General features: G+C 38.0%; 2 protein-coding genes across 12 annotated transcripts in view; one reads left to right on the top strand and one right to left on the bottom strand.

Annotated features, from left to right (window-relative positions):
* Positions 1 to 277: 277 nt before the first annotated feature.
* Positions 278 to 23,626, top strand: ZNF583 (zinc finger protein 583). 10 transcript variants are annotated; one of them, XM_068529309.1, is made up of 5 exons: positions 278 to 350; positions 2,627 to 2,719; positions 13,656 to 13,782; positions 14,077 to 14,175; positions 20,361 to 23,626. In XM_068529309.1, the coding sequence occupies exons 2-5, from the start codon at positions 2,711 to 2,713 to the stop codon at positions 21,836 to 21,838; spliced, it is 1,713 nt and encodes a 570-aa protein (XP_068385410.1). In that variant the 5' UTR covers positions 278 to 350; positions 2,627 to 2,710; the 3' UTR covers positions 21,839 to 23,626. The 10 variants fall into 10 exon arrangements, with proteins under 10 accessions (XP_068385410.1, XP_068385411.1, XP_068385407.1 ...); XM_068529310.1 differs by lacking the exon at positions 278 to 350 and adding an exon at positions 380 to 729 and having other exon boundaries at positions 14,080 to 14,175; XM_068529306.1 differs by lacking the exon at positions 278 to 350 and adding an exon at positions 380 to 729.
* The window catches only part of ZNF667 (zinc finger protein 667), a 47,122-nt gene continuing 42,140 nt past the window's right edge, over positions 19,094 to 24,075 (bottom strand). For both annotated transcript variants that reach the window (XM_068529294.1, XM_068529295.1), the window contains 3 exons: positions 22,836 to 22,922; positions 20,167 to 20,314; positions 19,094 to 19,295 (listed from right to left, as the gene is read on the bottom strand). The gene's annotated coding sequence lies outside the window, so the exon portion shown is untranslated. The remainder of the gene's footprint in view (positions 19,296 to 20,166; positions 20,315 to 22,835; positions 22,923 to 24,075) is intronic.

Genomic DNA, 24,075 nt, shown 5'->3' with positions numbered 1-24,075 from the left:
TGCTTGGCACAGAGTAGGCGCTCAATAAGTGGCGAATGAAAGGATAGGGAGGACAGAAGAAACAGAAAAAGAGGAAAGAAAGGAATCCCGAGCACCTTATCTCTTAGCTACGCCCGCATGCTCCCGGGATCCCCCCTCCGGCGGGCCCCAGCCCTCACACCCAGCCTCGCCAGCTGCGTTTTTCCAGCACCGGGCCAGGAGCCCCACCTGCTGCGCCCAGGCGCGGGCCCAACCACCGCGCATGCGCATCACAGCTGCGTCCACTACTCCGGGCCGACGCGTGCACCGAGTCTGGACGCCTCCGCGACGCGAGCAAGCTGCACCTGCGCAGTTCGAGCCGGCCGATCCAGGTCCGGGCTGGATTCGGTGGCGGGGGCGGTCGGTCGGACGGCCTGAGAGGGCTGGGCGGGTGCGAGTTCTGGGTCGCAAAGTCGGGGGGTTAAGGAGCGTGGCAGAGACGACGCGAAAGGGACGAGGCAGGAAGCAGCCGTCGGCCCGGCGCCCGCGGCGAGTAGTCCCAGGATGCTCCGCGCCGCACCGCGCCTGGCCCCGGACTCCGTTTCCCGGCAGCCACTGCGGCTGGCGCCGACAGCCTGCCCGAGCGCTTGGGCCCCTTTGTGAGTCCGCCCGTCGGGCCCGAGATCGAGTCCACGCCCCGGCCGCAGGGCGCTCGGCTCCCCGTGTCCGCGAACGGTGCGGAACGAAGTGCCGACTCTCGGGGAGAAGGCGGTGAGGAGCCCGGGGTGGGTGCGCGCGCCTGGGCAGGCCTGCGGGGCGGGAGCGGGCGTGTGAGGGGGCCTGTGACGGTGGGAGCCTGGGCCCGCTGTGTGTGACGGTGTTTGAACAGAGTGAAACCGTGTGTGACAGTGTGTGAGGCTGTGTGGGACCGAGGGAGAATGTGTGACAGTGTTTGAGAATGTGACAGTGAAACCTGTGTGAACAGTGTGACTGTGTATGGGACCGTGTGTGACAGTGTCACTGTGTGTGTGAGACCTTGTGTATGGGGCGCTGTGCGACGGTGTGTGAACAGAATTTGAGAATGTGTGTGACAATTTTGGTAACAGTGAACGTGCAACTGTGTGTTCACGTGAGACTGCTTGAGATTGTGTGACCCTAGGGGTGTGTGACAGTATATGGCACCATGTGTCATCATGTCAGTGACTGGGTGACTCACCGCGAGGGGTGGGCAAGCTACAGCTCGGGAGCATGTCCGCAGGCTGCCAGGGGAGCTGCCAGCATGAGGGATTGTGTGGTTTGTGTGGTGGCTGGGAGGCTGTGTGGATGCTTTGGGAGGCCAGTGTGCTCCAGGATTTGGGAGACTGTTGTAGCGGGAAGACCGAGATTGAGATGAAGGGGAAGAGATGGAGTTTACGGAGAGGAGAGAGGGAGAGGGGAAGAGAGCTGGAGAGGAGGAGAAAGCCTTGGGCCTGGACAGCAGAAGACTGAGCTGCTGGACCTTAGTCCTCTCTGGCACAGAAGGTCTTTCCGTCCCTCTCCTAGTGAGGAATCGAAGAGAAAAAAGGACGGGGAGACCTACTGTGTGCTACTTATGAAAGTAAATGATTTAATGATATTTATTGCACACAAAGGATGTCCAGGTACTGTGCTAAATGCTTGATGTGGGTCATCTCATGACCCTCCCAACCATTGATAGAGAGTAGGTACCACTCTGCCGATGAGGAGATTGAAGTTTGGAATAGAGGCTGCAGAGCCAGTTGAGTGGTGGATCAGATGTTCAAGCGTTCTGATCCACAAACCTAGTTGTTCTTACCACTAAGTTATGCTGCTTCTGAGGTAATTTCTTTACTCTCCAAGGCAGTGAAGTTTAGTGGAAAATAATTAATGATTAAGGGGTTGTAGTGATTGTTTCTGCATATCCCTCCCCCCAGCCCCTTCTGAGGAAATTTCTTAGAAAAGTTGGGAGATTGGTTTTCAGGTGCATTTTGTTATAAGCCAGGACCAGAAGCAGGATGTCCTTTTTGGTCCAGTGTCCTCCAGACCACATGATCCCTCTAATGCCTACTCTGTGTAAAGATGCTTTCTCTGAAGCATTCACTTTGTAGTTTTATCTCTCATCTTTGTAGAAAGGGTGGGAACACATTTCCTTTCAACGTCATCATCTGGTGTAAAGACTAATGAGTCAGACCTGGATTCCAGTTGGGCTCAATTACTTAATTACCATGAAGCATTGGATAATTTCACTGATGAATAGCCTTCATGTGTGAAGGGGGAAATTATCCTTATTTGGCAGTGCCATTCTGAAGGATAAATACTGTTACTTCTTATAAATATAAATGAGGTATCTTAGGCACAGAAAGTATACGTTGCATATTGAGATCTAAAGCATGTGGGAGATTTAAGTGGAGTATAATCTATAAAAATATTGAATCACTATGTTGAACACCTGAAACTAATATAACACTATAAATCAACTATACTTCAAAAAATAAAGCACACAGGTGAAAGAATTATAAATTTAGATAGGAATGACCAATGCAGTGACACCTCGTATCTACTTCCGTGGCTGGGGAGAAGGGCACAGAGAAGGAAAGGAGAGTATCTAGGCTGGTGATGCTGGGAGCTGAGGGCAGGCCCAGCATTTCACGTTTTCTTTCTCCCTCTCCAGCTCTGTTTTCTCTGGACACTGCCCTTCTCCCAAAGAGAAGCCGGAAGGGGGAGGACAGAAGGGCTGTCCTAAATTCTTAAAGCCATGTCCGAGGTAAGGAAGCTTTTCTTCTCTCTTCTCTGAAATGCCTTGTTTTTCAGATTTTATATGAACATTTTGCTTTTCTTCTGAAATTTCCCATTCTAAAATTCCATTCATTCAGTGACCTGGTCCTCATGTTCTCCAGTCTAGTAAAAGGAGGTCCCCCAAAGCCCACTGAGCTTCCTTTTTTTTTTTTTCTCAGCCAGAATTTTCATCTTCATTCAAGAAACAGTTTAGCACTTCCCGTGGGTTAGGTGTTCTGTTGGGAGGTCTCAAGAGGCAAAAATACACTCCGTGGTGGAATCTGAAAGTCTTCCCTGTAGGGAAGTGAAGTGATTCACTGAGGTCAAGGTGGGTGTTCAGATGTGACCAACAGTTTCGAGCTTTTCCACAGACCTGGGTTTGAAAAGTAGACAAGGACTACTTGGGGAAGTCTTAGTTGTAGTATTGATACATGACAGGGTCGCTTGCTCAAGGTGATTTTGAGGAGTGGGACTTGTTGGGTCTTGAGTATTAAAGTATGGGTCAGCTAGGGCAGGAGTGTTTTTCAGGCATTCTGCGGGCACTGAAGAGTAGGATTCCATGGGGGTAATGAGGTCCTGTTCTAGGGATATCCTGAGTTAGTAGCTGGTTACAGCTAGAATATTCTAGATCATGCAGTAAAGATTAGAGGAGTTAATATGGAAAAATAGCAGGGAATTTTTTGAAAAAGGAGAATAATAGGAGGGAGTATTGAATCTACATTAAAAAATGGCTATATACATCTGTAATAACAAATCGTAAATAACAAAAATAGTAAGTAGTATAGAATGAGAGCCAGAAGAAATAAATGAAAAAATCAGCATATAATGTCCAGAAACAAATGCAAATATAAATAAGAATAGAAAATATTTATTCATTCACTGAACATATAGTTATTTAAGACTTACTGTATATTAAGTGCTGGCAATACTGTGGTGAAAAAAATACTGTCTTGTCTTCATGGAATTTAGTGTCTACTAGTTTGTTTATTACGTAATAACGTAATGATGTTATTTTAAATCAGTGGAGAAGGACTGGAGTATTCATTTAGAAAAAAATTTTCTTCCTCATACTTTGAGGTTAAATACATTTTGTAGGTTAAATATAAAAAATAAAACCATACAAACTGCTACATCTTTTTATTTTCTTACATCTTAAGAAGATGACTCAGAAGCAGAAATCACCTAGAGAAGCACTGTGATGATTGATGATAAAAGTGCTCTATGTTTGCACTGCCCAATACAGTAGCAGCTAGCCACATGTGGCTGTGGAGCACTTGTCTGTAGTAGTGTGACTGAAGAACTGAATTTTTAAATGTTAATTGATTTAGATTTAAATAACCACATGTGGCTAGTAGCTAGTATATTAGACAGCAAAGATGTAGGTTCATAAAATGATAAAGCCAGGAAGAAAATTATGGGTGATCTTGTCTAAGACACTTGTTTTACAAATGAGGAAAAAGCCAAGGAAGGAAAGTGATGTATACACGTCACTAGTTAGTGACTGTCAGATGTAGGAAGTTGTACTGTATATTGAGGGTCAGTAACACAGATGACGGTGAGAGATTTAAGGAGGGTGGTAGAAGATAATGAAGGACTCTAGGGAGCAGTGTGCTCAGTGTGATGGAGCACATCATTCACTCCTTTGCCCAGAAACTTTGTTCGCTTCCCATTTTACTTGGAATGAAATCCACTTTCCTTACCTGGGCCTATAAGGTCCTACACGATCCAGCTCCTGGCTACCCTAGACCTCATTTTCTACAAGTCTTTACTGCTCTCTGTTCTAGTCACACTGGTCAACTTGCTGTTCCCCAAATGTTCCAAGCTACTTTCTATTTCTGAACCTTTGCATTTGCTCTTCCCTCTTCTGTAATTCTCCCCTAGATGATGACATGGCTGGCTCTCCCACTTTATGTATTGATAGATTTTTGTTCAAAAATCACCTCTTTGTTAAGATTTACGTTACTTTCTTTTTTTTTTTTTTAATAAATTTATTTATTTATTTTTGGCTGTGTTGGGTCTTCGTTGCTGCGCACGGGCTTTCTCTAGTTGTGGCGAGCGGGGGCTACTCTTCATTGCGGTGCACGGGCTTCTCATTGCAGTGGCTTCTCTTGTTGCGGAGCATGGGCTCTAGGCGCGCGGGCTTCAGTAGTTGTAGCATGCAGGCTCAGCAGTTGTGGCGTGCGGGCTCTAGAGCGCAGGCTGAGCAGTTGTGGCACACAGGCTGAGTTGCTCCACGGCATGTGGGATCTCCCCGAACCAGGGCTCGAACCCATGTCCCCTGCATTGGCAGGCGGATTCTTAACCACTGCGCCACCAGGGAAGCCCTACATTACTTTATCTTACTTACTTTATCTTACACAAACGCTCCTGTAACTTTCAGTTACCTTACCTTGTTTTTTGTCATAGTATTTAATAGTATGTGACACTGTATGACCATATGGGCTTTTTTGTTTTTTTTTAATTGGGGTATAGTTGCTTTACAATGTTGTGTTAGTTTCTCCTATACAGCAAAGTGAATCAGCTATATGTATACATATATCCCCTCTTTTTTGGATTTCCTTCCCATTTAGGTAGCCACAGAGCACTGAGTAGAGGTCCCTGTGCTATACAGCAGGTTCTCATTAGTTACCTATTTTATACATATTAGTGTATATATGTGTATGACCTTATGTTTAGTGTCTTTCTCCTCTGTTAGAATATTAACTCCACAAAGGGAGGGGCTATATTCTGTTCACCTTTGTATTCCCAACTCTTAGAACAAAATAGGTAGTAGGCATTAAGTAAATATTTGCCAAATTAATATATGAATCAACAAAGGAATGAATTTGTGAGACCAGGGCAGCAAGAGCCAGCAGGCAACCTCTTCTCTCCTGCCACTGAATTGGTAATGGAAGAAGGAGAAGGCAGAGGATATGATGTGTAGAACAGACAAAGCCCATCAGCCCAAATGCTCTTTCTGGGATGCCACCCCAGACCTCCTGAATCAGTCTCTTGTGGTGCTCTAAAGATTATATTTAAAGTATGCCTCTTATAAACAGTATATAGTCTTTGTTTTTGTTTTTCCTCCCCTGTGCTCACAGCCAGGCACTCGGCCCAGTGTGCCTCCCAATCCCCTATGCCTCCCATGATCCCTTGTGCCTCCCCCCAAAAAAGGTTGGCTGGTTTTTAAAAATCCAGTCTGATAATCTTGGTCTTTTTAAATAAGTGTTTAGTACATTTTCATTTAATGTATTATTAATATATTTGTGTTTAAGTATACCATGCAATTTATTTTCTACTTATCCCATCTGTTCTTTCTTCATTTCTTTTTTGCCTTCTTTTGGATAAATCAGGTTTTTTCCTAGTTATCTTGTTAATTATACATTATTTTTATTATTCTTTTAGTGGCCACTCTAGGATATGTACCATTGCTTGTTATGTAATGATCTTCTTTCTTCTTTCTGTAATCTTCCTTCTATCATTGGTATTCTTGCCACTTTCTGAATAAGGTAAGTCCCCTATTATTAGTAGATATAATAATATCTTGGAACTAAACACACTATGGGGGACTTAACCTTATTCAGTTTATAGTTAGTTTGGGGGCTCTTAATTTCTTCCTGTGTTTTGATGCTTCCATTTTCCTTTTATTTCCATTTCCTTCCATTTTCTTTCTATGTGAAGAACCTTTATTAGTATTTCTTTGACTACCAGTCAACACTTTACTCCCAGCCTGAATTATTTTTTCATTAGGTCCTATTCTGACTGGGTCAAAATAGTGTAATTTAAACTGTTTTCTGATGTTAAGTAAGTTTGGGAAATCCTAGTCTCAATGGAGAGAAAAACTTTTAGGAATATATTTTGAGAAAATAATTAGAGACCTTTGTAGCATCATAGTGAGAAATTAAGATTCATATAACTGAAAATAAGCAAGGGGATAGTAAATAAGATATGGCATATTTACATCATGTAATATTATCCATCTAACAAGTGATGTTATAAGAAAATGAATATGTATAGATAATCATAGACATGTCTGTATAAGGAAACATTTGAACGAATATATACTAACTAAATTTTGATTGCTTCTAGGGCGGGTGCCATGGTAGGTAGGTGCTGAGGGTTGAGGACTTCCAGTTTTTTACCTTAGAAAGGGAAAAAAATTCACTGAGGGTAGAAATACCAGACTTTTCTGTTTTTGTTCTTTCAAGCCATCACCATATTTTATAAATGTTATTTATTTATTATTTTTTATTGACATTGATTTACAATGTTGTGTTAATTATTGCTGTACAGCAGAGTGATTATTTATACATATATACATTCTTTTTTTATCTTCTTTTCCATTATGGTTTATCATAGGATATTGAGTATACTTCTCTGTGCTATACAGTAAGACTTTGTTGTTTATCCATTCTATATACAAAGGCTTACATTTGCTAACCCCAACCTCCCACTCCATCCCTCCCCCAACTGCCTCCCCCTTGGTAACCCTCAGTCTGTTCTCTCTGTCTGTGATTCTGTTTCTGTTTCATAGGTAGGTTCATTTGTGTCATATTTTAGATTCCACATATAAGTGATATCATGTGGTATTTGTCTTTTTCTGAGTTACTTAGTATGATAATCTCTACTTGCATCCATGTTGCTGCAAATGGCATTATTTCATTCTTTTTTATGGCTGAGTAGTATTTCAGTGTATATATGTACCACATCTTTATCCATTCATCTGTCGATGGACATTTAGGTTGTTTCCATGTCTTGGCTATTGTGAATAGCGCTGCTATGAACATAGGGGTGCATGTATCTTTTTGAATAATAGTTTTGTCCAGATATATGCCCGGTAGTGGGACTGCTGGATCATATGGTAATTCTATTTTTAGTTTTCTGAGGAACCTCCATACTGTTCTCCATAGTGGCTGCACCAACTTACATTCCCACCAACAGTGTAGGAGGGTTCCCTTTTCTCCACACCCTCTCCAGCATTTGTTTTGTAGACATTTTAATGATGGCCATTCTGACTGGTGTGAGGTGATACCTCATTGTAGTTTTGATTTGCATTTCTCTAATAATTAGCGATGTTAAGCATCTTTTCATGTGCCTATTAGCCATCTGTATTTCTTCTTTGGAGAAATGTCTAGGTCTTCTGCCCATTTTTCTGTTGGGTTGTTTGTTTTTTTGGGTTGTATGAGCTGTTTGTATAATTTGGAAATCAAGCCCTTGTTGGTCACATCATTTGCAAATATTTTCTCCCATTCTGTAGGTTGTCTTTCCATTTTGTTTATGGTTTCCTTTGCTGTGTAAAAGCATGTAGGTTTGATTAGATCCCATTTGTTTACTTTTGTTTTTACTTCTATTGCCATGGGACACTGACCTAAGAAAACATTGGTACAATTTATGTCAGAGATTGTTTTGCCTGTGTTCTCTTCTAAGAGTTTTATGGTGTCATGTCTTATGTTTAAGTCTTTAAGCCATTTTGAGTTTATTTTTGTGTGTGATGGGAGGGTGTGTTCTAACTTCATTGATTTACATGCAGCTGTCCAGATTTCCCAGCACCACTTGTTGAAGAGAATGCCTTTTCCCCATTGTATATTCTTGCCTCCTCTGACAAAGATTAATTGACCATAGGTGTGTGGGTTTATTTCTGGGCTCTCTTCGGTTCCATTCATCCATATGTCTGTTTTAGTGCCAGTACCACACTGTTTTGATTACTCTAGCGTTCTAATATTGTCTGAACTCTGGAAGGGTTATGCCTTCTACTTTGTTCTTTTTCTTCAGGATTGCTGTGGCAATTCTGGGTCTTTTATGGATCCACATGAATTTTAGGGTTATTTTTTCTAGTTCTGTGAAAAATATCATGGGTAATTTGATAGGGATCACATTAAACCTGTAGATTGCTTTGGGTAGTATGACCATTTTAACAACATTAATTCTTCCAATCCAAAAGCATGGGATATCTTTCCATTTCTTTGAATCATCTCAGTTTCCTTTATCAGTGTTTTATAGTTCCCAGTGTATAAGTCTTTCATCTGCTTGGTGAGGTTTATTCCAAAGTAATTTATGTTTTGGGTTGCAATTTTAAAAGATTTTTTTTTTACATTCCCTTTCTCATATTTCACTGTTGGTGTAAAGAAATGCAACCGATTTCTGTATGTTACTGTTGTATCCTGCTACCTTGCCGAATTCGTTTATCTGCTCTAGTAGTTTATGTGTGGACCATTTAGGGTTTTCTATATGTAGTATCATATCATCTGCATATAATGACAATTTTACCTCTTCCCTACCAATCTGGATATCTTTTTTTTTTTTAATTTTTTAAATTTATTTTTATTTTTGGCTGCACTGGGTCTTCGTTGCTGTGCGCGGGCTTTCTCTAGTTGCGGCGAGTGGTGGCTTCGTTGTGGTGCGTGGGCTTCTCATTGTGGGGGCTTCTCTTGTTGTGGAGCACAGGCTCTAGGTGTGCGGGCTTCAGTATTTGTAGCGCGCAGGCTCAGTAGTCATGGCTGGCAGGCTCTAGAGTGCAGGCTCAGTAGTTGTGGCGCACAGGCTTAGCTGCTCTACGGCATGTGGGATCTTCCCGGACCAGGGCTCGAACCCACGTCCCCTGCATTGGCAGGCGGATTCTTAACCACTGTGCCACCAGTGAAGCCCTAATCTGGATATCTTTTATCTCTTTTTCTTATCTGATTGCTGCGGCTAGGACTTCCAATACTGTGTTGAATAGAAGAGGTGAGAGTGGGCATCCTTGTCTTGTTCCAGATTTTAGCAGGAATGCTTTCAGCTTTTCAGTGTTGAGTATTATATTGGCTGTGGATTTGTCGTAAATAGCTTTTTTTATCTTGAGGTATGTTCCCTCTGTACCCATTTTGGTAAGAGTTTTTATCATGAGTGGATGTTGAATTTGTCAATGCCTTTTCTGCATCTATTCAGAAGATCATGTGGGTTTTGGCTTTTCTAATTGTTCATAGTATTCCCTTATGGTTTTTTGTATCTCTATGGTGTCAGCTGTTATGTTTCCTTTTTCACTTCTTATTTTGTTTAATAAAATAAGTCCTCTCTTTCTCCTTGAAGAGCTTGGCAAGAGGTTTGTCAATGTTGTTTATCCTTTCAGAGCACCAGCTCTTAGTTTTATTGATTTTTTTCTATTTTTTTAAATGTCTTTTATTTATTTCCTCTCTGATCTTTATTATTTCATTCCTTCTGCTGACTTTAGGTTTTGTTTGTTCTTCTTTTTCTAATTCTTTGTGGTAGGTTAGGTTGTTTGAGATTTTTCTTGTTTTTTGAGGAAAGCCTGCCTGTATTGCTGTGAACTTCTAAGAACTGCTTTTGTTGCATTCTGTAGATTTTGTATGGTTGTGTTTTCATTGTCATTTGTCTCAAGGTATTTTTAAATCTCCTCTTTGATTTCCTCATTGACCCATTGGATTTTTAGTACCATGTTGTTTAGTCTCCATGTAATCATTTTTTTCTCATTTATTTTCTGTGGTTAATTTCTAGTTTCATGCCGTTGTGGTCAGAAAAGATGCTTGAGATAATTGCTATACTCTTAAATTTGTTGAGGCTTGTTTTATGCCCTGGTATGTGGTCAGTTCTAGAGAATTCCATGTGCACTTGAAAAGAATGTGTATTCTGGTTTTTTTGGATGTAACGTACTGAAAATATCAATTAAGTCTAACTGTTCTGTTGTATCATTTAGTATCTCTGTTGTCTTATCGATTCTCTGTCTGGAAGATCTGTCCATTGATGTGAGCGGGGTGTTAAAATCTCCTATTATTATTGTAGTCTTGTCAATTTCTGCCTTTATTTCTCTTTTTTATAAATTTATTTATTTATTTATGTATTAGCTTCATTGTGTCTTCGTTGCTGCACACGGGCTTTCTCTAGTTTGCAGCGAGTAGGAACAGGGGCTACTCTTTGTTGCTGTGCGTGGGCTTCTCATTTCTCATCGCAGTGGCTTCTCGTTGCGGAGCATGGGCTCTAGGCATGCAGGCTCAGTAGTTGTGGTGCACAACTTAGTTGCTCCACAGCATGTGGGATCTTCCTGGACCAGGGCTCAAACCCATGTCCCCTGCATTGGCAGGTGGATTCTTAACCACTGCACCATCAGGGAAGTCCCTCTCCCTGTATTTCTGTTAGTATTTGTTTTACGTACGTGGGTGTTCTATATTAGGTGCATATATGTTGATGTAAAACCCTCTTGTATTGATCCTTTTTTCATTGTATAGTATCCTCCTTTATCTTTCTTTACGGCTTTTGTCTTAAAGTCTATTTTGTCTGATATGAGTATTGCAACCCCACTTTCTTGTCATTTCCTTTTGCATGAAATATCTTTTTCCGTCCCCTCACTTTCAATCTCTATGTGTCCTTTGCCCTAAAGTGGGTCTCTTGTAGGCAGCATATTGTAGGCTCTTGGTTTTTTTTCCAATCTGCCACTCTGTGTCTTTTGATTGGAGGATTTAGTCCATTGACAGTTAAGGTAATTACTGATAGATACGTATTTATTGCCTTTTTAAACCTTGTTTTCCTGTTGATTTTATATTTCTTCTTTGTCCCTTATTTTTCCTTTTGTGGTTTCATGATTTTCTTTGGTATTATACTTATGTTCTCTTCTTTTTGGTTTCTGTGACCCTATGTTTTTGACTTGTGGTTACCCTATTTTTCAGGAATGTTAACCCCTTCCTATATCTACTTGCCGTAGACTGGTAGTCATATAGGCTGAAACACATTCATTCTAGGAAAGAAAAAGAATCTACACTTTTTTACTCTCCTCCCCCACATTTTATGATTTTGTTGTCCTGTTCTACATCTTGTCCATCCTTTTGCTGTTCATTGTGGTTACCATCATTTTCACACAGATTTTTGGATTTTTTTCTTTAGTCTGTGTCCTGGCTTATTTAAGTAATTTACTTTCCAATTGTGATTTTTTTTTTCTTTCCTATAGATTCTTACTTCTTTTCTATTTAGAGAAGACCTTTCAATAGTTTCCTTTAGGATAGACTTAGTATTTTAGTTTTTGTGTGTCTGAGAAATTATTTATCTCTCTTTTTATTCTAAATGATAATCTTGCTAGGTAGAGTATCCTAGGTTGCATATTTTTCCCTTTCAGGACTTTGAATATATCTTGCCACCCCCTTCTGGCCTGCAGCGTTTCTGTAGAGAAATCACCTGATAGCCTTATGGGGGTTTCCTTGTAATGAACTCTTTGTTTTCCTCTTGCTGCCTTTAGAATTCTCTCTTTAACTTTTGCTATTTTTATTGTAATATGTCTTGGTGTAGGTCTGTTTCGGTTTATATTGTTTGGGACCCTCTGTGCTTCCTGTACCTGGATATGTGTTTCCTTCTTTAGGTTTGGGAATTTTTCAGACATAATTTTTTCAAATACATTTTCGATCCCCTTTTCTCTTTCTTCCCCTTCTAGAATCCCTATTATGTGTAGATTGGCATGGTTTATATTATCCCATAGGTCTCTCACATTGCTTTCATTTTTTTTCATTTGGCTTTCTGTCTGCTGTCCTTGTTGGGTGATTTCCATTATTCTGTGTTCCAGGTCACTTATTCATTCTTCTGCATTATTCATTCTGCTATTCATTGCCCTTAGCTTTCATCTCTGCAGATGAGTTTTCTAATTTTTCGTGGTTCCTCTTTATAGTTTCTAGTTCCCTTTTACAGTACTCTGCACTTCTGTCGATAGTTTTTCTTACTCCTCCAGTATTTTCATTATCTCCTTTTTGAAATCAGTGTCTATTAGAATGAAGAGGTCTGTTTCACTGTTTGTTCTTTCAGGGGAATGCTTTTGGTCTTTTAACTGGGAGTGGTTCCTCTGCTGTTTACCAACCAGTGTGGAAGGATTTCAATATTTGACAAGTCAGTTCAGCTGTTTAGGGCACCTGCATATCAGCTCAGCTTAAGAGTAGATTTTGCTCTGTGACATGCCAAACCTGTGAAGCATATACCAAATCAGACAGCAAGCCTTGATAAGTCTGAAGCAGATTTACCACATTAGGAAGAATGCCCATTTTCAATTTCTAGGGAGCAGACTAGGTCATCTTCCATGCTATAAAGATCCTTAATGTAACATACAGTGGTATTTGAGAGCTATGTTTTAACATTAAAAAAACTCTTGCTCATTAGATGTGCACAATTCAGTATGTTCCTCTAGTGAGAGTTGTAGGTATTTTTTGATGCACTTCATTATCACATTTGAAATGTTCACTCTTTAACTTAATTAGTAGTGCTTAAAATTACTATTATTTTGTCTTTTAGGTAGCATAAGTTACCAGCTGTCTTTGAAACTTAGTGATGTTGTCAGAGCTGTTACGTAATCTTCTGTTGTCCCTGATTGTTCTCCGTAATGGCATATATTGTTTAAGTTACATTTTTGCAAAATCACCGTAAAACTTTACTGTTTTTATTATATTTGTATTTAATTTTTGAAAACCAGTTATAAGCATCAAATATATTTTAATATATACCTTATTGAGATAGCTGGAACACTGACCATTCCATTGTAGAATTTGGGAAAATGCTGGTTTAGACCATGTACGTCCTGTAAGGCATAACTCATGTTTCTGCCTCCTCTTTGAAGCCTTTTTCACTGCCCCAGTCTATCCTTATTTTCCATATTGAGAAATGCTCTTCTAGCATTTAGTATAAATAACATTTTACACTTGATTGTTTACAGTGTTCTGTTATTGCCAATTTTCGTGTGTATCTTTTCTCCATCAGTAGAGACTCTGAAATTGTATACTTTCCATGACAGAATATCAACACTAAGCACAGAGAAGTTGTCTAGCAATTACTTGACATGTGTTGCTCAGAACCCAAGATACTGACAGAAAATTTCACTACCTGTAGTATTTCTCTCCAGAAGTATAGACAATTTAACTTTTTAAACTATGCTCATGCGACGGTACGAACACTAGTTGAGCAAGAATATGTTTATGTCATTTCAGGATTTGGTGACATTTGGGGATGTGGCTGTAGATTTCTCTCAAGAGGAGTGGGAATGGCTGAACCCTGCTCAGAGGAATTTGTACAGGAAAGTGATGTTGCAGAACTATAGGAGCCTGGTATCACTGGGTAAGGAGGTCTCCCTGTAATTCAGAATCTGCACGTAGGGCTGCTTTCCAATGTAATGTTTGGGAAACCTCTGATAAAGTTCGCTAAATTTCTGATTTTTGTGCTCCCCCAAATAAATTTAGTTTTGTAGAATTGGCAGCTTCATTAGACTGTCCGTGCAACTTCATCTTCCCCATTCTTCAGAATACTTCACCTCTTCCTCAGCTCCCTTCTATAGTGGCCTCACCTTCCTGATGACCAAGCAACTTGATCTGATTTATGGGCCTGGCTAATTCCCCTTTTATTTCTTGTAAGCAGGAGTTTCAGTTTCTAAGCCAGATGTGATCTCATTATTGGAGCAAGGAAAAGAGCCCTGGATGGTGAAGAAGGAAGGGACAAGAGGAGCATGCCCTGGTGAGTGAGAGAGAACTAGGGAGGCAGAGGCCATTGCAAGGAAAAGCTCAGCTGTTCTGGAAAGTTCCAGCTCATAATTGATGTTTCCTGGGTAGCCCGAAAAGGCTCAAGGCCTGGGAAGAAACACTGAGGTGTGTCTAGTGTGAGTTCCCCAACCTAACTCTCCTCACACATTATGTGTGTATATTTTCTCTTACACTTAACTGTCTTCTCTGATAACCTTTTCTTATTCTCTGGATGCAGATGTCACAGTTATCTCCATGTCCTTGCTTTTTAGTTTTACACACGTTGCTCCATACTATGTTTAAAAATCCAGACACAGCAGTGCATATTTTTTCCTTTTTGGTCACTCATTCCTTTTAGATTGAAGGATTGATTCATTTACTTATTCACTTAATCTTGATTCACTGAATTTCTACTTTCATAAAATCATTTTGCTCAATTTTTAGGATTATTCAGAGGTTTATAAACCATCAAAGGAAAAATAAAGCATTTCCAATTGTATTTTCAAGTCTGGGTAACTGGAAAGTGATAGCATTTAATAGAAACAAGTCAGAAGAAAGAACAGGTTGGTAGAGGAAAAGATGAATTTGGCTTGGGACAATAAGAGACTTATTTTTAAGAGATGGGGAGATTTCCAAGGGAAGATATGCAACGTATGATTGGAGGGAGATGGAGGCTAGGAAAAACAAGTCTGATTTAGAGATGTTAGTGTGAAGGAATAAGGTCATAGTCTGAGAGTTTGAGAGAAAAATCCTGGTACTGGGGCCTTTGTGAGGAAGTGGACCTTTGACAACTTTCTCAGTGTCCTCTCTGGTAAATAACCTCCCTATAGTTTCTTCCTTGGGTTAAATTACATAAATTTTAATTTTTCTAGTTAGTTACCCTTTTCATTTAGGTGACAGATTTATTTCTGTGAACCTGAGCATAATAATCGCTTATAATTTTCTTTTATATTTAGTAATTTCCAATTTTAATTTATTTTACATAGCTGTTCTTTTTAAAAAAAATTGTTTGCTACTCATTAATCAATTTTGTTTTTATTTACTTTTAAAATCCAGCTTTTGGACATATCTGTTAAATATAAAATATAGTGTCATCATTCTTCTCTTTTCTAATTCTCTATTTTCTGCTTTTCTCTTTACTAATTCTTTCCTTCTAATTTCCTTAGGTTTATTTTGTTTTCCATTTTGCTGAAAAAAACTTAAACTATTAATTTCATTTTCTCATTCACTAATGAAATTATTAGTTTTAATTTTCCTCTGAATATAGCTTTAGGTGACTTCCATAGATTCTGATATGTAGTTGTTTTTCTTATTTCCATTTCCTAGACGACTTATTTTTTTTTAAAAATTCCCTTTTACACAAGAGTTGTTTAAAAGAAAATTTTCTGGTTTTATTGTATCGTGATCAAATTGTTTTATCATATTTGATCAGGATAGTAATTAGTACTAATTCTACTCTCTAACAATTTGAGGATTTTATATGTCCTAATAATAGCATTAGTTTTTTTAACCGTTCCATAGGTTCCAAGGTATAGTCTCTATTTTCAGTGTAAAGAACTTATTACATGAGTTTTACTTTTTTTATTATGTTACGAAAGTCTGTCTTTACTTAATCTTTCTTGATTCCATCTATAATTTTTTCTTTCTTATTTATTTATTTATTTTTGGCTGCATCGGGTCTCAATTGTGGCACATGGGATCTTTCGTTATTGCGCACAGGCTCTTCATTGTGGTGCTTGGGTTTCTCTCTAGTTGTGGGATGCAGGCTCCAGAGCACACAGGCTCTCTAGTTGTGGCACGTGGGCTCCAGAGTGTGTGAGCTCAGTAGTTGTGGCATGCAGGCTCCAGGCTGCGTGGGCTCTGTAGTTGTGGCACACAGTCTTAGTTGTGGCACGCAGGCTCAGTAGCCCTGTGGCATGTGGGATCTTAGTTCCCCAACCAGGAACTAAGAAGGAGGATTCTTTACCACTGGACCACCAGGGAAGTCCCTATAATTTTTTTCTTAATAACTTTATTTTCATACAGTAAATTGCATTCATATAAATTACACAATGTGATGAGTTCTGACAGTTGTATACGTCCATGAAACCATCACCACAATCAAGACATAAAACGTTTCCGTCACCCTGAAAGGTAGCTTGTACCTCTTTGCAGTTCATTCTTCTTCACTCCTGGCTCCAAACACTAATCTGATATTTGTCTTTTTAGATTACTTTGCATTTAAACTAAATGGAATCATACTGTTATGTGTGGCTTATTTTGTCATCAAAATTATTTTGAAAATCATATTGTTTCATATATAAATAATTTACTCCTTTTGTTTCTGAGTAGCAGTCTATTGTATAGATGTTCCACACTTTTTCCATTCACCTGTTGATGCACATTTGGGTTGTTTGCAGTTTTGGGCTATATGTAGTGGTCACATACAGGACTTTGTGTGGGCATACGTTTTCATTTCTCTTAGGTTAATATCTAAAAGTGGAAAAACTGAGTCATATGACAGGAATATGTTTAACTTTTTAAGAAACTGCCAGATAGTTTTCCAAAGAGATTGTATCATTTTCATTCCCACCAGCACTGTAGAAGAGTTCCAGTTGCTCTACATCCTCACCATATCTTGGTGAGGTGTTTTTCTTTTTTTAAATAATTTTATTGAAGTATAGTTGATTTACAGTGTGTTAATTTTTGCTGTGCAGCAAAGTGATTCAGTTACATATATATATTCTTTTCCATTATGGTTTATCACAGGATATTGAATATAGTTTCCTGTGCTACACAGTAGGACCTTGTTATTTATCCATCCTATATATTGATATAATAGTTTGCATCTGCTAATCCCAAAATCCCAATCCTTCTCTCCCCCACCCCTCCTCCCCCTTGGCAAACACAGGTCTGTTCTCTAGATGAGTCTGTTTCTGTTTTGCAAATATATTCTCATTTGTATTGTATTTTAGATTCCACATATAAGTGATACCATACGGTATTTGTCTTTCTCTTTCTGACTTACTTGGCTTAGTATGATGATCTCTAGGTCCATCCATGTGCTGCAGATGGCATTATTTCATTCTTTTTTTATAGATGAGTAATATTCCATTGTGTGTGTATGTACGTACGTGTGTGTGTGTGTGTGTGTATGTATATATATACACACACATTATGTACCACATGTCCTTTATGCATTCATCTGTTGATGGACATTTAGGTTGTTTCCATGTCTTGGCTATTGTACATAGTGCTGCTGTGAACACAGTGGTGCATGTATCTTTTTGAATTATAGTTATGTCTGGATATATGCCCAGGAGTGGGATTTCTGGATCATATGGCAAGTCTAGTGTTTTGAGGAACCTCCATACTGTTTTCCATAGAGGCTGCATCAATTTACATTCCCACCAACAATGTAGGAGGGTTCCCTTTTTGGTGAGCTATTTTTAGTTTTATCCATTCTAATGACTGCGTTATGGTATCTCGTAGTTTTAGTATGCATTTATCTGATGATTAATAATGTTGAGGATCTTTTCATGTGCTTATTGGCCATTCATATATATATTGTGAAGTATTTGTTCAAATCTTTTGCCCATGTTTTATTAGGTTGTTTTATTATTATTGTAAAAGTTCTTAATACTGGCATACTTCATTTTATTGTGCTTCACTTTATTGTACTTCGCAGATATTGCACTTTTTACAAATTGAAGTTTTGTGGTGACCCTGCGTTGTCAGATGATGGTTAGTATTTTTTAGCAATAAAGTGCTTTTTAATTAAGGTATGTAAATTGATTTTTTTTTAAGACTTAATGCTATTGCACACTTAAATAGACTGCAGTATAGTGTAAACATAACTCTTATATGCACTAGGAAACCAAAAAATTCGTGTGACTTGCTTTATTGCAACATTCATTTTTATTGGGGTGGTCTTGAACTGAACCCATGATACCTCTGAGGTATGCCTGTATAGTCCTGATACAAATTCTTTGTCATTTATGTGCATTGAGATATACGTACCAATTGTGACTTGTATTTTTATTTTCCTGCTACTGTCTTTTGAACATCCAAAGTTTTCAATATTTGTGAAGTCCAAATTATTGCCTTGGTTTGTCCTTTTTGTGTCATATCTAAGAAAGTCTTGCTACCCGCAGATCACAGACATTTTCTTGTGTTTTCGCCTAGGAATTTTATCATTTTGGCTTTATATGTTCCATTGAGCTAATTTTTGTGTCTTGTGTGAGGTAAAGGTTGAAGTTTTTTGTTTTTTTTTTTTTTCCAATTTGGATGTACAGTTTCTCCAGTACCGTTTCTTTTAAAGACTTTCCCCTCCCCATTATATTGTCTTGTTGGTACCTTCATTGAAAATCGTTTGACTGTATATGCATGCATTAAGTTCTAAACTCTGTCCTTTCACCAGTACCACAGTCTTGATTACTGTAGCTTTATAGTAAACTTTGATATCAGTTCAATTTGTAAAATCACTTTGACTATTTTAATAGATCATTTGCATTTCCATATAAATTCTAGGATGAAGTTGAGAATTTCTACCCAAAAATCCTGCTGGGGTTTTGTTTGGGATTGTGTTGAATCCATGTATCAGTTTGGAGAGAACTGACATCCTAATATCATTTTTTTCAATTCCTGAGTATTGTTTATTTAGCCATTTTTTACAGTCTTAATTTCTCTTAGCAGTGTTTTGTCATATCCAGTGTAGTGGTCTTATATTTGTAAGTATTATATTTATATATCTATATATATATAAAAATATACTTATATATTTATATCTAAATTTTTTTTCCTGAGAGTCTTTCATGTTTTTTTGGTGCTCTTATATTAATTAAAAAGACCATTTTCCAATTGTTTGCTGCTAGTATGTAAAAATGTAAATTGATTTTTTTAATTTATTTTTTTTATTGAAGTATAGAGTCCATTTACATTGTTGTTAGTTTTATATTAACTTTACATCTTTTGACCTTGCTGGATTGATTTAGCAGTTGTTCTAGTAGTTGTTTTATAGGTTTCTGAGGATTTTCTGCATGAACAGTCATTTTTTCTGCAAATACAGTTTTATTTCTTCCTTTCTGATCTTAATGTGCCTTCTTTTTCTTGACTTATTGTAATAGCTAGGACCTCCTGTAAAATGTTGAATAGAATTGGTAAGAGCATATATACTTGCATTGTTATAAGGGGAAATGTATTCACTCTTTCACTGTTACGTTGATGTTAGTTACAGATTTTTCATAGATGCCCGTTATCAGCTTGAGGAATTTCCTTTCTGTTCCTGGTTTGCTGAGAATTTTTATAATAAACAGGTGTTGAATTTAGTAAAATACTTTTATATCTATTGAAATGATATGATTTTCCTTTTTTTTAATCTGTTAATGTGGTGAATTACATTGATTTTCATATATTAAACCAACCTTGCATTCGTGGGGCAAACTCCACCTGGTTATGATTATGCTTTCATATTTTCCTGGATTTTATTTGCCATAATATTATATAGGTTTTACATTTATGTTCATGTGCTACATTGCTTTTGTAAATCATAATAGGAATTTTGGTTTTACTATAAATAAGGTGAGAAACCATTGGAAAGTCTTGAACAGAATAATAGGTGATTTGATTTGGGAATGAAAAGGGTAAGGCAAATTAAGGCCAATGGCAGGTTAATAAAACGAAGAAATTTGATACAAAATTACTTCTATATGAAGGCATCTTAGCTTGAGTATCAATTGAAAACACATTTGGTTGGAACATATCACATAGAAAATGATACTCAGGAAGACCGTTTTCAGGCTGCAAAAGTTTAACCATAGAGTTTTATGTACAGCCTATGGCAATTAATGGTACTGGGAGTTTTTTAGCCACACTGACATGAAATTGGTTTTTTAAAGGTAATGAACTTAACTTGAATGCAGGATAACTAGCAGCAAGAGAGGAAGGGTGTTTGCAGACTGTTATATTAATATATATATAAAAGGATTATTATGATTTTGATAGTTACCTTAATAGTTATGCATGATACTTATTTTCTTAATAAATTTTCCTTCATTCTCTGTAATCTCATTATTAGACTGCATTTAACAGCTGTTAAGTCCTTGAACTTCTTATGTAGTTCATTCACCAATTTGTGATTTAGAAGTTCTTCTTTTCTAATGCATAAATACAAAAGACATTTGTTTTCTTGGTATCTTTTAGATTGGGAGTATGCATTTAAAAACAATGAATTTTCATCAAAGCAAGTTATTTATGAGGAATCATCCAAAGTAAGGACAATGGGAAGAAGCCATCTTAGTTATAACCTTGACTGCTCCAGTTTGAGAGAAGACTCTAAAAATGAGGACTGGTTTAAGAACCACTTGGGAAGTCAGGAGATACATTCTAGTCAATTGATCATCACTCATAAAGAAATCCTGAGTAAAGATCAAAGTAATGAATATACTAAATCTTGGCAAACTTTCCATCAGGATGCAATCTTTGATATAAAGCAGAGTTTTCCCACCAAAGAAAGAATACGTAAGCATGAGCCAAGAAAGAGAAGCTACCGGAAAAAATCTGTTGAAATGAAACGTAAGAAAGTCTATGTAGAAAAGAAACTTTTGAAATGTAATGAATGTGAGAAGGTTTTCAACCAGAGCTCATCTCTCACTCTTCATCAGAGAATTCACACTGGAGAGAAACCATATGCATGTGTTGAATGTGGGAAAACCTTCAGCCAGAGTGCAAACCTAGCTCAACATAAGAGAATACATACTGGAGAGAAACCCTATGAATGTAAAGAATGTAGGAAAGCCTTCAGCCAGAATGCCCATCTTGCTCAACATCAGAGAGTTCATACTGGAGAGAAACCTTATCAGTGTAAAGAATGTAAAAAAGCCTTCAGCCAGATTGCACACCTGACTCAACATCAGAGGGTTCATACTGGGGAAAGACCTTTTGAATGTATTGAATGTGGAAAGGCCTTTAGTAATGGCTCATTTCTTGCTCAGCATCAGAGAATTCACACAGGAGAGAAGCCTTATGTATGTAACGTGTGTGGGAAGGCCTTTAGCCATCGGGGATACCTAATTGTACATCAGAGAATTCATACCGGAGAGAGACCCTATGAATGTAAGGAATGTAGGAAAACCTTCAGCCAGTATGCACACCTGGCTCAACATCAGAGAGTTCATACTGGAGAGAAACCTTATGAGTGTAAAGTATGTAGGAAAGCCTTCAGCCAGATTGCATACCTTGATCAACATCAGAGGGTTCATACTGGAGAGAAACCCTATGAATGTATCGAATGTGGGAAGGCCTTTAGCAATAGTTCGTCACTTGCACAACATCAGAGAAGTCATACCGGAGAGAAACCTTACATGTGTAAGGAATGCAGGAAAACATTTAGCCAGAATGCAGGCCTTGCTCAACATCAGCGAATTCACACTGGAGAGAAACCTTACGAATGTAACATTTGTGGGAAAGCCTTTAGCTATAGTGGATCTCTTACTCTACATCAAAGAATTCATACTGGGGAAAGACCCTATGAATGTAAGGATTGCAGGAAATCTTTCAGGCAGCGAGCACACCTTGCTCATCATGAGAGAATTCATACGATGGAGTCATTCTTGACTCTTTCCTCTCCCTCACCCTCCGTGTCCAGTCAGTTGCCAAGACCTGTAGGTTCTATCTCCTAAATATGCCTTGAATCTGACTCTAATTAATTTCCATTCTGTCATCTTTGTCCAGTACACTACAATCTATTTGACATGGACTATGGAAATAACTTTCTAATTGATCTCCCTGTGTTTACCATTTCCTGCTAGTAGTGCATATTGCAGTCAAACTTGTGTTTAAAAAGTTTAGTCATATCACTTCTCCTTCATTAAAACCCTTCATTGGCATCCCATAGGTCTTAGGGCAAGGCACACATTACTCAAAATAGCCTAAAAGACCCCCAAACCCCCAATATCTTGTTCCAGTCTACATTTCAGAGTCCCATCTCATGTCACTATCCATCTCATTCTTTGGCTACTTATCAACATTAAGAATTTATAGTGCAGCATCAAATCGATCTGGGTTCCAGTTCTTACTCTTCCATTTTCTAGCTCTCTAGTTTTGGAGAAACATTTTGTCCCTTGTAAGCTTCAGTTTTTTTATTTATATTATGGAAATAATAATGGTACTACCTCAAGTTAATGGGAGGATTAAATGAGATAATGCATGTGAACTGCTCAGCAGAGTGCCTAGCATAAAGTAATCAGTAAACACTAATGTAAAATAAAAAGGTACTATGATAAAAAGATCATCTCAGCAATGATTATCTGCGAAATAACAAAGCAACCCAAAAGACTGTAAAGGTTTTTGATTAGGAACAGCAGTCATTGTTCTAAAGGTGGGTGATAGTATCCAGCACAGCAGAGTTAATGTTGGAGTCCATGATGACAGAGTAAGATGGGGGCTTCTGTTTCAACATGAATACACAGAGATATGATTTTGTTGGTAAGAAAAACTAACTTCATTATATAGTCAACAGTTTTAAGAAGCCAGGTGTTAAAAATCACTTGTAATAAGTAAAATGTACTGAGATGTATTCATCATTTGCAGTTAAACAAAGGCAATATAGTTTTTAAAAGAGAGAAAACTTTAAAAGATCAATAACCAAAGAAGAATAGAAAATAAAATTTAACTCACCTCTCCTAATTCCAGGTAGATGAATTGTATTAAACCCATGTTGTTTAAATAGAAAAGTTGTTAAGCTTCTAAGCTGTAACTCCAAAACTAGAGGGAAAAGAAACCAAAACTATAGGTCAAAACTCATCAACATGGATATGCATCAAGTTTCAAATGAATATGAATACCTTTAGATGGGCATGTGTTTTCCAGTTCTCCACAATTCAAACCACTACCTGTTCCCTTACATCTGACTTGTTTTACACTTTATATTACTTCCTGAATCCTGAAGGCTTTGAGCATGCAATCAATGCAGTAACCAGTTCTCTTGTGAACATAAGTACAAAGAAAATGACCAAAGTTTAATGGAGGATTAAAAGAATAGACATTTTATCCTTCTGTAGGGGAAGACTCAGTATTCTACAGATGTTAGTAGGCCCCAAATTAATAGATTCTTTGTACCTGACAAAGTAAGACTTTTTTAAGGCTTGAAACATTGTGTTTGTCAACATACACACATACACATTGACAACATACACACATAAAGGAAATATATAATAAAGGTGATATTTCATGTCAGTGGCTTAACAGTATTGGTAAATGAGATTCTGCTCAAAAAAATTATTTCTGTACAAAACAATCGCCTCATTCTTTTATCCAGATGCAAAACAGACTCATTAGAGGACACCGTAACATGCTTTATAATCATGGAGAACAATCTTCCTAAATACGACATGAGATCCAGAAGCCACACACACAAAGATTCTAGGTGTGACTATATAAGAACTTTAATAAGCTTTTATATAGTCAAAGATAGTACAAACGAAAGGTTTTTAAACATTAGAATTGGAAAAAAAAATCATTAAAATATGTTTAACCTATGAAGTTCGTATCCTTAACATAAAAGTGCTCCTACGAGTCATTTAGAAAAATGACACCTCCTCCCCTCATGGGCAAAATGGTATAAAGGCAACAGGTGACTGATGAAAGTGGTAAGTACTGAATCTCACAAGGATCAGAACACAAGTTAAACAAATGAACTACCATCTTTCAATATCAAATTGATAAAATTTGCATTGCAAAAGCATAGGAGAGGAGGTACTTCTGTGTACTGATGTAAGGGTGTATGAATTTGTACAGTATTTCTGAAAGGTAACTTGTCAGCATCAAAATTTTCATTGGGAAAATCAAGGTTTTCTTTTGCAGTTAAACACAAGTTTATCTTTCCTCCATATCCTATTAAACAGATAAAACAATTTAA

Source organism: Eschrichtius robustus, chromosome 19, assembly GCF_028021215.1.
Source record: "Eschrichtius robustus isolate mEscRob2 chromosome 19, mEscRob2.pri, whole genome shotgun sequence".
In the NCBI taxonomy this organism is placed as follows: Eukaryota; Metazoa; Chordata; class Mammalia; order Artiodactyla; family Eschrichtiidae; genus Eschrichtius; species Eschrichtius robustus.
Note: the sequence above shows the minus strand (reverse complement) of the source record. Positions and strands in the feature narration are given on the sequence as shown.